Below are 15,925 nucleotides of genomic sequence, written 5' to 3' on the forward strand. Positions count from 1 at the left end.
CATAGAAAATCTGCGGAGGGAGTTGAAAGTCCATGTTGCCCAACGACAGCCCCAAAACATCACTGCTCTAGAGGAGATTTGCATGGTGGAATGGGACAAAATACCAGCAGCAATGTGTTAAAAGCTTGTGAAGAGTTACAGAAAACGTTTGGCCTCCGTTATTGCCAACAAAGGGTACATAATAAAGTATTGAGATGAACTTTTGGTATTGACCAAATACTTATTTTCCACCATGATTTGCAAATAAATTCTTTAAAAATCAAACAATGTGATTTTGTTTTTTTTCCACATTCTGTCTCTCATGGTTGCGGTTTAACCATCTTGACAATTTCAGGCCTCTCTAATATTTTCAAGTGGGAGAACTTGCACAATTAGTGGTTGACTAAATACTTATTTGCCCCACTGTATGTAACGTAATTTTCGGACTATAAGGCGCACCTGACTATAAACCGCCACCCACTAAATCTGACATGAAAACGGCATTTGTTCATAGATAAGGCGCACTGGACTATAAACCGTAGCTGTCCTTACTCAGGCATGAAAATCTCTCACCTTTTGGCGAAATTTGCCGTTTTGAAGTCAAAAATGGTGACCTACGTAAATTGTGTAGATCCGAGGAGAACTTTTTTAAGGGGGGGGGGCTTGGTCGGGAGATTTTTTTCAATGTCGGACGCTTGGTATGCAAGCAGAGAAAGCGCCACAAAGCCAAAGGCAAAGTCAGTGTTCTGAATCTGTTTACGTTCCATTTTTTTGCACTAGTTAATGCTATCAGCATTTGACCTCATTGTTTATTTTTGATTTATTGTTGTTATTTACGTGTTTATTGGTACTTTAAAAAAGAATTTAAGTGTTCCAAAATGTTTAATAAGCGTCATCAAAAATTTCATTGCTAAATTAGTGAGAAAAAAAAAAGGGGAAAAATAGTCGGCTGACTAACCGGGAAAAAATTAGTTGTTTGGGACAGCCCTAGTTGTACAGTGTACCGCAATATATTTCCTCTACACCCTTCTCACCTTTTTAACCCCTGACCCATTTTCATGCCTGCTCACTCTATTATAGGATATTTACACCGAAAGATATGACGCCGCTGTAAAATAAAAAGTGTACCAGCAAACACATCATAATGTATTGACGGGACATGGGGCGTGGAGCCAATTCATCGGGGGCCTATCTCCGTCAAAGCCAACCGAGTGGAAACACAGACAAAGAGCTTTTTCTGTTGAAAATTCTTGTGAATAAATGTAAAAATCCCTGAATTCTTTATAGATATGGACGTAAAACAATCTCGATTCTTGCTTAAGTTAAAAGCAAAAAAAAAAAAGGGCAGTTAGCATTTATTTTACGTAAATATGTCAGATGTGCTGCTAGTTAAGTCCCTGTGGCGGCCCCCTTAGTACAACAAAGAGCTTTTTCCGTTAAAAATTCTTGTGAATAAATGCTTAAATCCATGAATTCTTTATCGATATGGATGTAAAACAGTCTCGATTCTTGGTCAAAAGCACACACAAAAAAAAAAAAGGGCAGTTAGCGGTTATTTTACGTAAATATTGTGATGTATAATGCCAGTGCTGTAGTGGCTAATTTCTCCCACTGATTTTTTTCACAACGTTTCAAAATGCATGCATGGTACGAACAATATAATAATTACCTTGAATCCTCGAACAAATCACTCCTGAGACAATCCTTCCTGTTTGTTTGCAGTACAGCTTTCGTACGTTTTCAACCTAAATCTGGCGTTAGATCGCTGCATGTGGCCGACTGCTAATAAATGAAGCGGAGTGTGGGACGGGCCCCTTCGGGAAGGCCTGACGCAGTGAATGCTAATGTGTCACGTCAATACATTAGGAAGTCTATGTAAGGTGGAAAAGCAAAGATATATATTCTTTGTCTTTTTTTTTTTTTTAAATAAAAGGTAAAATGGATACATATTCATTTTGTTTTTTGGATTTATTTCATCTGTAAAAAGAATATTTTCAATGAAAAAATGGTAAATATGATTTATTTATTTTTTTCAATTATGTCTTTATTTTGAGGAAAGGAAAAAACCTATAAATTGTGCTTGATGAAAGCTGATGACTATGTTTGTAATTAATCGCAATGAGATATTCGTAACATCTGCTTTTGCTTTTGAAAACAATGATACAATCACAAACTTATTTACATAATAATCATGGTCCAACTTTTGTCAGCATGAAGCTGTTCCTTCCAATGCTAAGGTGTTGGTGCAAATACTGTATGTCATGTAGTCAGGATTAACAGTGATTCACAAATCAGGTACACAAACTGAGTACTGTATAAGGTGAGAGGAATCATGACCAATTATTTATCATTTTTGAAACTCAAAAATCCAAAGAGGGGAAGCACATAAGAAAAATCACCAATTATAGAAAATGAAGCCATTTCCTCACCTCTGAAACATTTATGGGTGTGCCGTCTGAATGCGTCAAAACCATGCCCTGTCAACTATCAGCCAAATGCAACTTCTACGACCTGGATGAATGCCCACACATAACTTTGTGTGTGCAAGTACAGTATCTCACTGGGTTTTTGTGGATGTCCTTTGCCCCCATTTTAGCTTTCAGTATCTGGCAGCATTATGGCTCGTCTGATTTACACAAACATCTGTGAAGTAAACACTGACAATGGATTTGAAATGTTTGCAAGATCGGAATGTCCATTTGTCTTCATCCCTCCCGTTCCTTTTCTTCTTTGTCTATAAACTGTCCTCTCCCGACCATAAGACGGAGGGCTGCGACGGCGTTCTTGGCTCAGGCTCGGTGCTCGACAAATGCGGCGTTTGCGGCGGGCGGGATTCCTCCTGTCAGAGGGTGACGGGCAGCTTCCAAAATGCCACAGTTCCCCTGGGCTACCACAAAATCTTGGACATCCCGGCCGGGGCGACCTTCATTAACATCACCGAGAGACGGGCCAGTCCAAACTATCTGGGTAAGCGGCTGAAAGAAGCAATTACTGTATTTTTGGGTTGCACTCGCGACAAAAAATCACAATGAACAATCAAAAAAACATGGCTGGGACGCTTCAAAATTCTTGAACAATTAGCCTTCACGTTTACTGGTTTTCTGCTACATATTCATTTAATAATAGGTAATAAACTATGAAAGGATTGATTAGAGCAGCTTATAGATCAATTGCAACATTGGTTTTGAAGGAATTTAACCCCTCCCCGCCAAGCCGAGGAAACAGCGCCAGCCGAACGAAATGCTGTTCCACTGGCACCGCTCCCGCAAGCCAATCGGTGGGGGGCCAATATTCTGCGCATTCACTCCCGTGATAACCCTTTGTACTGACTCTATGTTCCAAAAGTTTGAAGAAGGCTCACCGAAAACAGGTTGAAAATTTATTCGTCGACAATGGTCAAAAACAAGGCAAAAAACAGACGACGGAGAGGCAGTGTCGGATCCAAGGTCCGCAAAACAGCAGACACATTGTAATGTTCCCGAGCAGCGACCGTGTTATCTCAATGTTCAGTTCTTTTTTAAAGCTGTGGTGGAGTGGGCCGGGCTGAAGGCGTGGCTGGGTGTTGTCTTGGGATCATCCCTCAGGTTCGTGCGTCATCCTTCGTGGTTGCCACGGCGACCGACGCAGGTCTTGACGTCCAAGGAGCCTGCGCTATCAACTTATCTTGGTTGGGCGAGGGTGCTCTCCAATGCTACTTGTTTTAGGACAGAGCGCCCTGCTCTTTGTCCTGGACAGAATTGAACTGATTGCAAGAGTTGGTGCGTCAATCTTGCTCATGACGCGTTGGGCTTCTGGGATAAGATGGCGTTGTGTATCCTCTATTCTGCTTCTTTTCATTAAACTATGGTGTAAGTGCTATTTATTTTATATTAGGTGTGTTAAAGGAATATAAACAGTCCTACAGTAAATATGAGAAATCATATTATTCCCTGATTGATTATATTACGTGTGTTAGAGTAATGCAAACAGTTATATGGTGTGTGCGAGAAAGGTAACTATGCCCCTCAGTTTACTTGAGATGCTCTGAAAATTTGGTCGCCGAACATATTACGCTAAAATATGACAGTAATGATAATTGCCTTAGTTAAATATATATATATATATATATATATATAAAATAAGTATTAGAACACCCTGCGATTTTGTTATCCCACTTAGAAATTATGTGTGGGTTTTAAATTTTCATGCTAGGTGCTTGCCCACTGTGAGAGAAAATCTAAAGAAACAAAATCCAGAAATCACAGTGTATGATTTTTTTAACAATTTATTTGTAATATACTGCTGCAAATAAGTATTTGAACATCTGTTTATTAGCTAGAATTGAGGGCCTCTAAGACCTGTTAGTCACCTTTAAAAAGTCCAAAGAATAAGTGGACTTTTTGAGTCTGACTTTTTTAGGTGGCTCGCCTCACCTGTCCACCCCATAAAATCAGAAAGACTCCAATTTCTAACATGGTCAAGACCGAAGAGCTGTCCAAAGACACCAGGGACAGAATTGTAGACCTCTACAAGGCTGGAAATGGTTACGGGACAATTGCCAAGCAGCTTGGTGATATAAGATCCGCCGTTGGAGCAGTTATTAGAAAATGGAAGCCAAACATGACTGTCAATCTTCCTCAGACTGGGGCTCCATGTACGTCATAGGGTCTCAGTGATCCTTAAAATTGTGAGGAATCAGCCAAGAACTACACTTGAGAACCTGGTCAATGATCTGAAAGAAGCTGGGACCTCCATTTCCAAGGTTACTTTTGGTAATACACTATGACGTCATGGTTTAAAATCGTGCATGGAACTGAAGGTTTTCCTGCTTAAACCAGCACATGTCCTGGCCCGTTTTAAGATTGCCAATGACCATTTGGATGATCCAGAGGAGTCATGGGAGAAAGTCATGTGGTCATATGAGACTAAAATAACTTTTTGGTCTTAATTCCACTCCTAGTGTTTGGAGGAAGAAGGATGAGTGCCATCCCAAGAACAACATCCCTACTGTGAGGCATTACGGTGGTAGCATCATGCTTTGGGAGTGTTTTTCTGCATATAGGACTGGACGACTGCACTGTATTAAAGAGAGGGCCATGTATTGTGAGACTTGGGGGAATAACCTCCTTCCCTCAGTTAGAACATTAAAAATGGGTCGTGATTGGGTTTTCCAACATGACAATGGACTGAAGCAGACAGCCAGAATTACCAAGGAGTGGCTTCGTAAAAAGCATATCAAGGTTCTGGAGGGGCCTATTGTCCAGAAAAGCCAAGTGGCTCTGCTTTAGATTAGCCAATTTTTTAAGAGGACGGTCGCCATTCTGATGCTAACGCTAGTAGTTATTTAACGTCTGATGATCACAAAGCACAGACCTTAAAGACTAAAGCAGCATTGCATTTTCTCTCTTGTCAAGATAAGAAAACAAACCTTACTGTGTTTCTAAACAAGGAAGATGGAGTGTAGCCTCGCTTTTGACACTAGAGTGGGGTAGAGGCGCAGCACATCTCACATGAGTGAAACTACCCAAACACTGCTACGATGCAAGCTGATGTACTCCATGTACAATATGAAAATATCATGCATTGAGATCATATGACAGAAACTATGTCGCATTTTCGTCTTGTCAGACGAAAACCTGCATTTATCTCGTTATGTTGTCGTCTCCCAAGCAACGTTTTTAGAACATCATCGTCACGTCGTCATGAAAAAAATTGTGCTTTAACGAAATATTTTCGTTATAGTCATTGTTGACAAAAACAATACTGGTTATTAGGGGGTGGGACAAGAGAAAAATGACATTTAGGAGGTACGACAGACTTGTTTGATTTCTTAATGAACATGTTCAAGTGTTCTTTTCTCTTTGTTTTTTGTTTCGTTTTAATCTGGTCTCAAGGCAAATTGATCTACTTGAAAAGTACTTGTGTTTTGTATGTGGATTATTTAAAATTTGAAGGGTATCACGTAAATTCCAGTTTAGAATGACCCATTTATAAGTTGCACCTGAGTATAAGTCACATGCCCAGCTAAACTATGGAAAGAAAGTACGGTGTCCAGAGAATGCGGAACGTTATTAAAAGTTTGGCTCATTGGCTGTTGTTGATGAAGTAGATGTCACATCCGTTTTAGGGCTGTCAAAATTAACGCGTTAACGGGCGGTAATTGATTTTTTAAATTAACGTTAAAATATTTAACGCAATTAATGCATGCCCGGAATGACCCACTCAAGCATTGCCGCGAACAGACTACAATGGCGCCGTTTGAAGTATATTGAGAGCTAAGGGCAGAGACAAGCAAGTGGAGTGGACGCAGGTGTTAGGCGGGTGCCGCTGTTATTTTCAATGTGACCGGCATTGTCAGATTGAGCAGTGAGGAAGAAAGTGGTCGAGCGAGAGAGGGAGCGAGAGAGTAGAGAAAGTGCGCAGTTAGCGCAGGCTCAAGTGCTGCGTTCCCCACATGCTTTTGTTTTGTTAATAAAAGTACCCACAAAAAGCCATCCAACGCCTCTCGGTGTTTATATGTACGCCGCCGTCTTCCTCAGGAGGAAATCAGACGAACCGAGCCAATCGACGACAACGAGCCAACATGAATCGCCGGTCCATAGCACCGCCAGTTACCAAGAAGGGCGAATTGGTAACGCAGGCATTTATTAGAGCCGCGCTATTTAATGGAATAAGCGGTGGCACTCAAAGAAAAGCACTCAATGCAAAGAGATCTGGCATTCCCAATCAAAATAGCTATGCAAAATACTCTATTCAAACATTAAGTTTAGCTCAACAAATACACTAGATGTCAATATTTAGTCACTATATACAAACTATCAAAATTACTACAACTTGTACTCACGTTTATCTTTTAAGAATTAGAAGTCTTTCTATCCGTGGATCGCTTTCACAGAAAGAATGTTAATGTTAATGCCGTCTTGTGGATTTATTGTTATAATAAACAGTACTTATGAACAGTATGTTGAACGTATATATCCGTCTTGTCTTATCTTTCCATTCCAACAATAATTTTGAGAAAAATATGGCACATATTAGAGATGGTTTGAATTTTGATTAATTGCGATTAATTACGATTAATTAATTTTTAAGCTGTGATTAACTCGATTAAAAATTTTAATCGTTTGACAGCCCTAAGATGAGTTTGACAGCCGTTTAGGTGAGGAGGGGCTAGCAGCAAATGATCGGATTGGATGTCTATCGCCGTCAATGGCAGTGACGAAGGAATAAGTGCGATAAACCTTTTTAAAGTGTGAGTTCGGCCCTCGGGGGCTGTTTGCTAGTTTTAGCTGGAGATTGTAAACGTTGTGGCTTGACTGATAAAGCTCACATTGTTTGAGGGCCAAGCCAAGTGAGGGTGTGTATTTGTCTTGACAGCACGTGTTTAGTAATGAGCGGGGGGCTCCGCTCAAGTGTGTTTTGACTAATAGGCTTTACTGGGTCTGACACACCTCTCCGCCCCGCAGCCATGAGGAGCGGAACGGGGGCTTCGGTGGTAAACGGGCGCTGGGCCGTTGACCCTCCGGGGGAATACCAGGCGGGCGGGACGACCTTCACGTACGCCCGACCAAGAGCGCAGGCGGAAGGGGAGGAGGAAAGAGGGGAGTCCCTCAGGGCCCCCGGACCCACCAGCACACAGCTGCAGCTCTATGTGAGTATGTAAAAGTCACCGACACTATTTGACATCATAAAACAACACACATGGCCACAGGCTAAGCTTTCCCTCCTGTGTGTCAAGATCTTTGCGATAGACAACATTGTGTAAGCATTAGAGCAGGATTAGAGCAGAGATCTTTAAACTCGGTTCTACGGATCAGCTAATAACAAAGCTAACCTCAGGCTAAGATTTTATTAAAGAGAGGGAACTCATCAGCAGATTTCCCCGCAGTGACTTGAGGGCAGAAGGCCGTCAAAATGGCAAACACTCTCACACTGCAAAGGATGCGCATATTCTCTTAAATGGCCTGCTTTGGGGTATCTTCACTTAATTGCTTCACTAATCTCAGGTGTTTGAGGCCACACTACAAAGGGGAAAAAAGCATTATCATAATTACAGTAAAATACGATCACTGTCAGGATAAAGCTGTGATCTTCCTATGTGTTTACAAAAATGTAATGCAGTAATTCTTAATGTATTAATTACTTCTTATTGTTATTTTTGTTTTGAATATTTATTTTGCTCAATTTTATGTGCAGAATCTTTTTATTGCTTGTACATTTGTTTTTACATGTTTTAAACATCAACTTGAGTTGCGTAATGGTACAGTGGTATCTCGATATTCGATCGAATCGACAGCGTGGTTCCTCGACATATGATCGCTTCGACACACGATCTTTTCGACATCCAACGTAAAATTTGAATCGCCATTTGTTTCTACATCCGACGGCATGCTTGAAATATGACAATTTATCAGAGCACCACAGTTTCTTTGTTTTGCCGCAAGACGGACGAATGGAGGTTTTTCTTGTGAGAGAAATTAACACGGGTTCCAAGAACGTTAGTGCAGGTGGTGAAAAAAAGTGAAAAGTGACGCTAACCATTGAAATGAAGATGGAAATGATAGAAAAATATGAGCGTGGTGTCCGCGTCTGTGAACTGGCTCGACAATTCGGCCGTAAAATGTCTATGATCTCGACGGTCCTCCTTAGACATCCGTTTGCCAGGCTTTATAAGTTAAGGTGACAATTATTATTGTATTAACATCGTCAAAGAAATCGCCAGCTTAGTCAGGTTTTTAATTATTTCAGAACTTGTGCAACACAACACGCCTACTGTCCGCCGCAGTTGACGCCAACAAGAGATTTGCGAACATTAAAAGAGAAAGTAAAATGTCTACCGCATATCTCTTACATCATACTTACGTCAGCCATGCGGTGCATCCAGGTAGCAGGCAAAACACAACCGTCTCATTAGAACCACATTCGTTACATTATTACAGGAATTGTTATTATTATACTGTGTTATTATTCCGATTATTATTCATAATTTATATGTTTTGCTATGTGTAATAGCCCTTTGCAATGGTACCAGCAGTATTTATTAAGGATTTAGTGTAGATTTTCGGGTCGTGGAACGAATTAATGGAATTATAATGTATTCTTATGGGAAAATCCTGTTCAACAAACGACCGTTTCGACTTACAAACAAGGTCCTGGAACGAATTAACTTGGTATGTAAAGGTACTAGTGCTGTCAAATTTATCGCGTTAACGGGCGGTAATTAATTTTTAAAATTAATCACGTTAAAATATTTGACGCATTAAACGCATGCACGGAATGACCCGTTCATGCGTTGCCTCAAACAGTTTACAATGACGCCGTTTTAGCACATTGAGAGCGAAAAGGCAGAGAAATGCAAGTGGACACAGGCGTTCATTGGACCGCATCTGTTATTGGCTTAAGCTTTGGCAAGTCTTTCACAACAATTATAGATATTGTGACGAATGACTAGGGTAAGAATGACAGGAGACGATTTTTTTCTTAACACACTTAATTGAACACAACGCAGATCATACTGTATAGCATTTGCAGCCACCACTGACAGTCATGGTTGCCCAACTTTGCATGTATTTGGGCGGAACAGTTAAGCATTTGCAGCCACCACTGACAGTCATGGTTGCCCAACTTCCCATGTATTTGGGCGGAACAGTTAGGGCGCCCACGCCTCCGGTGGCCATTTAAAAGCTGTGGCTATTCGTTCAAAGGTCTCAAAATACTCATCCACCTCCGACTCTCGGAATTCGGGGACGAGACCAATTTGCCGACTAGCGTCAAATGGCTTCTGTGATGAATTATCACCCTGAGTTGCGACCAAATTAGTACCCGACGTTACATCAAGCCTTTTAATTTCTAGTTCCAATTCCTTTAATCGGACAGCATTTTTAGCCTCAAGTTCTAATTTATACATGGCCTGCTGATGTTTGTATTCGAGCTCACGGTCCCTCTCCTCTTTCTCAAGCTTCAAACGAGCTAAGCGAACCCTTAACCGAGGGGATGAACCGGCTCCATCAAAAGATGACCTACGGCTAGTGGGAGGAGTCGCACTCCCCACAACCCGAAAAACCGGAGGAACTTCCTCCTGAGAATCCAAAAGACCCTCTACCCCCTCAATAGACACGCCCTCTTTTACTAGCAAATCAACGACCGATGCCTTCAGCTGAGCCCAAGTGTTAGACATTAGGAGCTCAACTCCAAAATGCGCACCGATCGAACAAAAATCCGCTTTCCTACATTGGTCCAGTTGCCCCACTGTGGGATCCGCCAAGAAACCCTCAACACTAAACCCCGTGGCCATTGTCTACCAGGGCGCGCAGGGAATCACCAAAAAGTTAAAGTTAAATAAACAAAACTCGCAATCCGACCGCCACTGCACACTAACACACCTGCCGCCTCCGCGGAACCACAAAGCTCCCGGACGAGCCCCCAAATGTTACGAGTACCCCTGGTGGTCAGGGGCCGCGGCGTAACATAAGACGGCAGGTGTGCAAGGAGGAGGCAGTGACAAGTCAAAATTGCAAATAAAAAGTTTATTTAACAGAAAAGAAACAATGGACACAGAGCACACAAACATTTACCCAACCCCCTGCACTATGCAGCAAACACCAAATAAACAGTTCAAAAACCCCAACTAAACCTAGAACCCAAAACAACCCCCAAACTAAAACACTACAGTGACAGGCACCTATTGTGCCCCAAAATACATGGGTGGTGTTGCCGCTCTATCTAATGGACTAATACAGAGAGTTGGTACCTACGTGAGGTGGGAGACACGATGTAGACCTGCAGGTGTCTAACTAAAGTCCCTACCTCTGTGCTCTGCGCCAACCTAAAGAAAAAGACAAAAGAGACCATTAATAAACAAGTGGCAGAAAGTAAACTTCACAAACAGAATCAAAGGCAAAACATAACAGGCTTCAACAAACCAAGACAACCAAAGTGAGAGCTGCCACCGCCTCCCTCGAACAGAGCAAACAATTCAACTTATATAGTGGCAGGACGAACAGATGATTGGATGATTGACTAATGAGGAAGTGGTTCCAGCTGTGGAGGCCTTCTGAGATCACACAGGTGGAAACTACTGCAAATGAAAAATACAGGTGAAAACCAACATAAACCAGTACAAAGTGAAAGGAAAAACATACATACCTGAACAAAAGGAAAAATTACTCCCCATCCGTAACACTTACCTTTAAAATTAAGAAGTAAATGGTAGAAAAATATGAGCGTGGTGTGCGTGTGAGTGAACTTGCTCGAAATCATTGCTGGAATATGTTCACAATCTTGACGGACCTCAAGCAGATGTATCCTCCTCCGACGGCTACTGTCTGCCGTAGCCGACAACAGCATGAAAAGAGAAAGTAAAAACTTCCCACTCTTCCGCACCTCACTCTCTCTCAACAGTCACGCGATGCGTTCAGGAACAACATGAAAAACACAACTGCCACATTAGAACCCGATTCGTTACATTATTATTGTTATTTTTATATTATTATCATTCCGATTTGTATTTATAATTTATTTGTTTTGCTTTGTGTAATTGCTACTTGTAATTGTACCTGAAGTATTTATTAAGGATTTAGCGAAGGGTTTTGGGCTGTGGAACGAATTCATTGAATTATAATGGATTCTTATGAGAAAATCCCGCTCGACATACACTCATTTCGGCTTAAAAAACAGATCCTGGAACGAATTAAATTCGAATGTAGAGGTACCACTGTACTAGTACTGTATATATATTATTTGTTTGTAGGAGTGAACTTCAAACGTTATATATGTAAATCTTTCTACTGGAAGTACATTCCAACTAATCTTTCAAGGAAACATTATTTTACAACAAAATAATAATAATAATCGTAATAATAATGTAATAATAACTACATAATTGGATCTGAAATCAATTTGACATTTTTCGGTAAATAATATTGGAGGGAAAGTTGTAAAATATTCAGGCTTTTTTGTAAGTCAATAAAAGTTTTGTAAATGTCGAAATTTAATGAGAAAGAATTTGGCACTTTCAATCTCAAGTATTTTTTTTTTTTTAAATGTATGAAAAACCATTATATTTTTATTTATATATATAACTTGTAGGAGTTTGTAGTTTTACTAGAATTAGAGCTTGTTTTTATTTCATGGTCTCTCAACTAGGGCTGCAGCTATCAATTATTTTAGTAGTCAATTAGTCTATCATGTAGTTCGCTCCAATAATTGAGTGATCGGATATGGAACATTTAATGCATTGCAGAATAAATTTTAGGAGAAGAAAAAAAAAAAAGGCCAGCTAAGCACTTTCAAAAGAGCATTAAATGCCAACATTAAAAAAATACCCTATTTTTTAAACTGCAGGATTGCGCTTTCATTTAAAAATAAATTAAAATACCTGTGCTTAGCCTCAAACGTTATTTGAAAAACAATTATTAAATAGGATCTAAATACAACAAAAGAACAATTGACAAACTTGCATAGCAACAGTCCGCTAGGTTAAGTGCTATAAAATGCAAAATCTTTTCACAATGGGCTTAAAGAAACAAAAAACAGCCTAATATACTAATAAATTAAATTATGTATGCACAAAAAACATTATTAGCTTACGTTGGTCTTAACAGGGAGCAGCTGGATTCGGCCATGTTAACTGAGTAATGTCGTATTAACTGTTGCCCCTCGAGGGGAGTGTATCCACCCAAATAAAAAAACTAAATGCAAACACATTCAAAACAAACCATTACAACGCCACTCTCATTAAACGAATACTCAAAGCAGCAAAATTTGATTCAAAGCTTTTTTCTAATCGAATTACTCTGGTGAATCAATTAATCGTCGCAGCAATAATTAGAGGATAATACCAAAGAAAAAAGTAATTAAAAAGCAAACTAACAAAAAGAAACTAGTAACAATCTTACCTGGTTATAGTTGTACAGTATTTTAGCACCACCAAAAATAATATAAACATATTCAAAATTGTATGTATAACTTGGATTGAAGATACGGTCAAGTTGTTTTTCAATACATGTTGAAGACATAATGAAATCTTTTGTTACACTTTAATGTGATTAAGAAAATAGAAAACTATTTGAGTTCCATCGTAACTTTGACACACAGTGAAAAATCACTTTTTTTGTTGGCTTCATCAAATCATCAACCAGAAGTGTTTCTAGCAAATATCTAATGATATGATGAGGTAATATTTCCCTCCTACTCCTCCGTACGTGTTTGTCTAAGAGAGGCTTTGTGCAAAAAGCCTTAAAGCGTATAAAACAAACACTGTGAGTCGCTGCTGTGAATTTAAGAGTGAAAACATTTCCAGATGGATGAAAATGAAACATCTCTGTGTAGGCGGTGCCACTTGGAAAAGACACAAATCCAAATGAAAATCACTGCCTTCTTATTAGGATTCATCCTTTGGGGAGCATGACTGCCTGCAAGTACCGTCTCTTCCTGTCAACACCAATCTTTTACATATGCATACATGAACACAAACGACATTGACAGTTTTCAATTGCAAAATATAGAACGTTAAAAAGTCAAATGAAGGGCGGTTTGGAGGACACAAAGGTCAAATTGTTGTAGAGAGCAGTAATGATCAAGAAAAATTCAACATTTAAAAAAACTGATAAATTCATTGAAAACATTCATTTGATTTGTGTATTTATTTTGTTAAAAAAAATTTTGGCGGCGGTCCAAAGTTTTGGGTGAACCAAAAATGTGTTCTAGAGAATAAATAATAATTTCACAAAAATAACTTCATATTTTTGAGAGAAAAAAATACTATTGCTTAAAGCAATACTAGGTAACCTTTGACAACAAGTTTTGTCTGAGGAGGAAGAAGAAAGGAAGGTTACCAGGATATACAGAATAAACATTCGAGTGGCGTGATGGGCGGGGGGGTTAACCACACTAAGGGGCAGTTTACATGGTGACTCTCCGACACCAAGACGCAATGACTGTCTTGCGGAGTGGCCTCGCGTTCATATGTTGTCAGCGGAGACGGAAGGCTAAGATGCAAAACTTGGAATCCTGCCTCCAAAGTGGAAGGATTCGATTGCGGGGGTTTGGGGGGTTTGCTCTGCATCCATATCAATGGAACACTCCCGCGCCGATAAGGTCAGCACTCGCCCACGTCATATTGGGCGTGCGCAGCGGTTCTACTAAACATTAAAAACATGCAAAAGGCAGAACGCCGGCTTTAATTTACTGTTTTAAAAAATATTTTGAATTTAAATATGTTGAATGTTTCCATTTTTGTGCCTCTTGGAGCAAAAGAAAAATGCCATTGCTTGGAGAGGGCGGGCATGTTGTTTTCCGGGCTAAGGAGGTTGTTGGGGTCGAAGTGCATTATTCGCTGTCTCCATGTAAATCTGCATTGCCCCCTAGGGCCTGCCATGAATACTACATCGTTTTGATGTGGAATTGCGACATTGGTCAAATGGAGATGGAACCATATAGATGCAAACATGAAATTTTTCCTCTTCTCGGAGAGTCACCATGTAAACGGCCCCTAAGCCACACGGTTGCTAACAATCATATGCTATTGTTTAGCCACAACTCGATTCATTCCCTTATTAGTTTTCATCCTTCACTCAGCCGCTGGAAACATGTTGTTTAATCCATCTGCAGGTAACCATCATGATTTCAAGACACACACACTATGCGGGTGTGCACTGGTTCTCATTGGAAACAGTCTTCCTTAAAGCAAAACACTCAAATTCGTCACTAAAATTGACCAAAACTGAAAAGTGACCAAGTGTTGCTTTAAAATAAAATTCCCAAATATTTCGTGATTCAAATCATGATTTACTGCACTTGAATATTGTACTTTTTTTTAAAAAAAATTTTGTAGAAAAAAAAAAAAGCCTTTTACATTTTCCCCCCAAAATTTCTGCCATGTTATGGAACAAACAACCAAATAAATCATCATTAATGAATGTGCATTTTTTGCAGTGTTACTTTTAAATGGTGCTCTGTCTTTGAATAATGAAATGGGAAATAGTTCTTCATTTTTTTAAATTGAAAAATAATCCGTCTGTAAGTTGCAGCCCTGCTTCACACACAAAAATATTTTGCAGTTAAAAGCTCTCTTGGCAGCAGAGGAAAGGGGAGAGAGACCAAAGAGAGAAACTAATCTTCAGGGTCATAAAAGTAAAATATCCAAATAAACGTTGATTTAATCCCCTGCAAAGCCCAGCATGTGTCACTTGCCCTTGCACCGTGCATAACACATGGAGACAATACCGTCGATTCAATTCTCACTATTCCCATGCATCCCTTGTTTGCGCAGATCATCTTCCACCAGCAGAACCCGGGCATCGACTACGAGTTCTACATCCCTGTAGAGAAGAAGGAGGGAGAGGCGCCCATGGAGAGACAGCCGGCGAGGGCACCCCTTCGCAGTTAGTAGAAACACAAATAATAAAATTAACTGGAACATTTGAAGCAGATACACCATCTCTGAAAGGTTACGGTATATTACATGAAAAACACTATTCATTTTTTAAATGGAACTGCACCGAAAAGTCAGCGGCCGAACATTTTCGGCTGAAATGTGATCAATGTAAATGTTCTTTCAGTTTTGGTTCGAAGTGCTATTTTGTCCAAAATAATGTTTCCGACATTCAAAGTTGCATTGGTGCAAGCAAATAGCTTGGTAACGTGCACTGTCACATGCACTTCTCTTGCATCTAGAGGCAACATGTCCGGTCAGTGAGTGTGTGTTGGCTTGACGTAGTTGATAGAATTAGCCCTATTTGAGCAGAAAACTAAAGAGATAAGCTCTCCCGATTCATCTCGAATTACGGCACTCACTCATCCTCCAAGCAAATAAGTTTAGAGTAGTGCTGCAACGATTAATCGATTAACTCGAGTAATTCGATTAGAAAAAAGCTTTGAATCAAATTTTGCTCCTTCTAATATTCGTTTAATTAGAGTGGCGTTGTTTTGAAAGTGCATTTAGTTTTACTGATTTGGGTGGATACAC

At 40.0% G+C, this 15,925-nt stretch overlaps 1 protein-coding gene across 2 annotated transcripts in view; it reads left to right on the top strand.

Moving 5' to 3' along the window:
* The window catches only part of adamtsl4 (ADAMTS-like 4), a 164,142-nt gene that overhangs the window by 129,360 nt on the left and 18,857 nt on the right, over positions 1-15,925 (top strand). For both annotated transcript variants that reach the window (XM_057834063.1, XM_057834062.1), the window contains exons 7-9: positions 2,742-2,946; positions 7,425-7,609; positions 15,230-15,341. In XM_057834063.1, coding sequence (XP_057690046.1) covers positions 2,742-2,946; positions 7,425-7,609; positions 15,230-15,341 — 502 coding nt within the window. The remainder of the gene's footprint in view (positions 1-2,741; positions 2,947-7,424; positions 7,610-15,229; positions 15,342-15,925) is intronic.

The sequence above is a fragment of the Corythoichthys intestinalis genome, chromosome 4 (assembly GCF_030265065.1).
Source record: "Corythoichthys intestinalis isolate RoL2023-P3 chromosome 4, ASM3026506v1, whole genome shotgun sequence".
Taxonomy (NCBI): Eukaryota; Metazoa; Chordata; class Actinopteri; order Syngnathiformes; family Syngnathidae; genus Corythoichthys; species Corythoichthys intestinalis.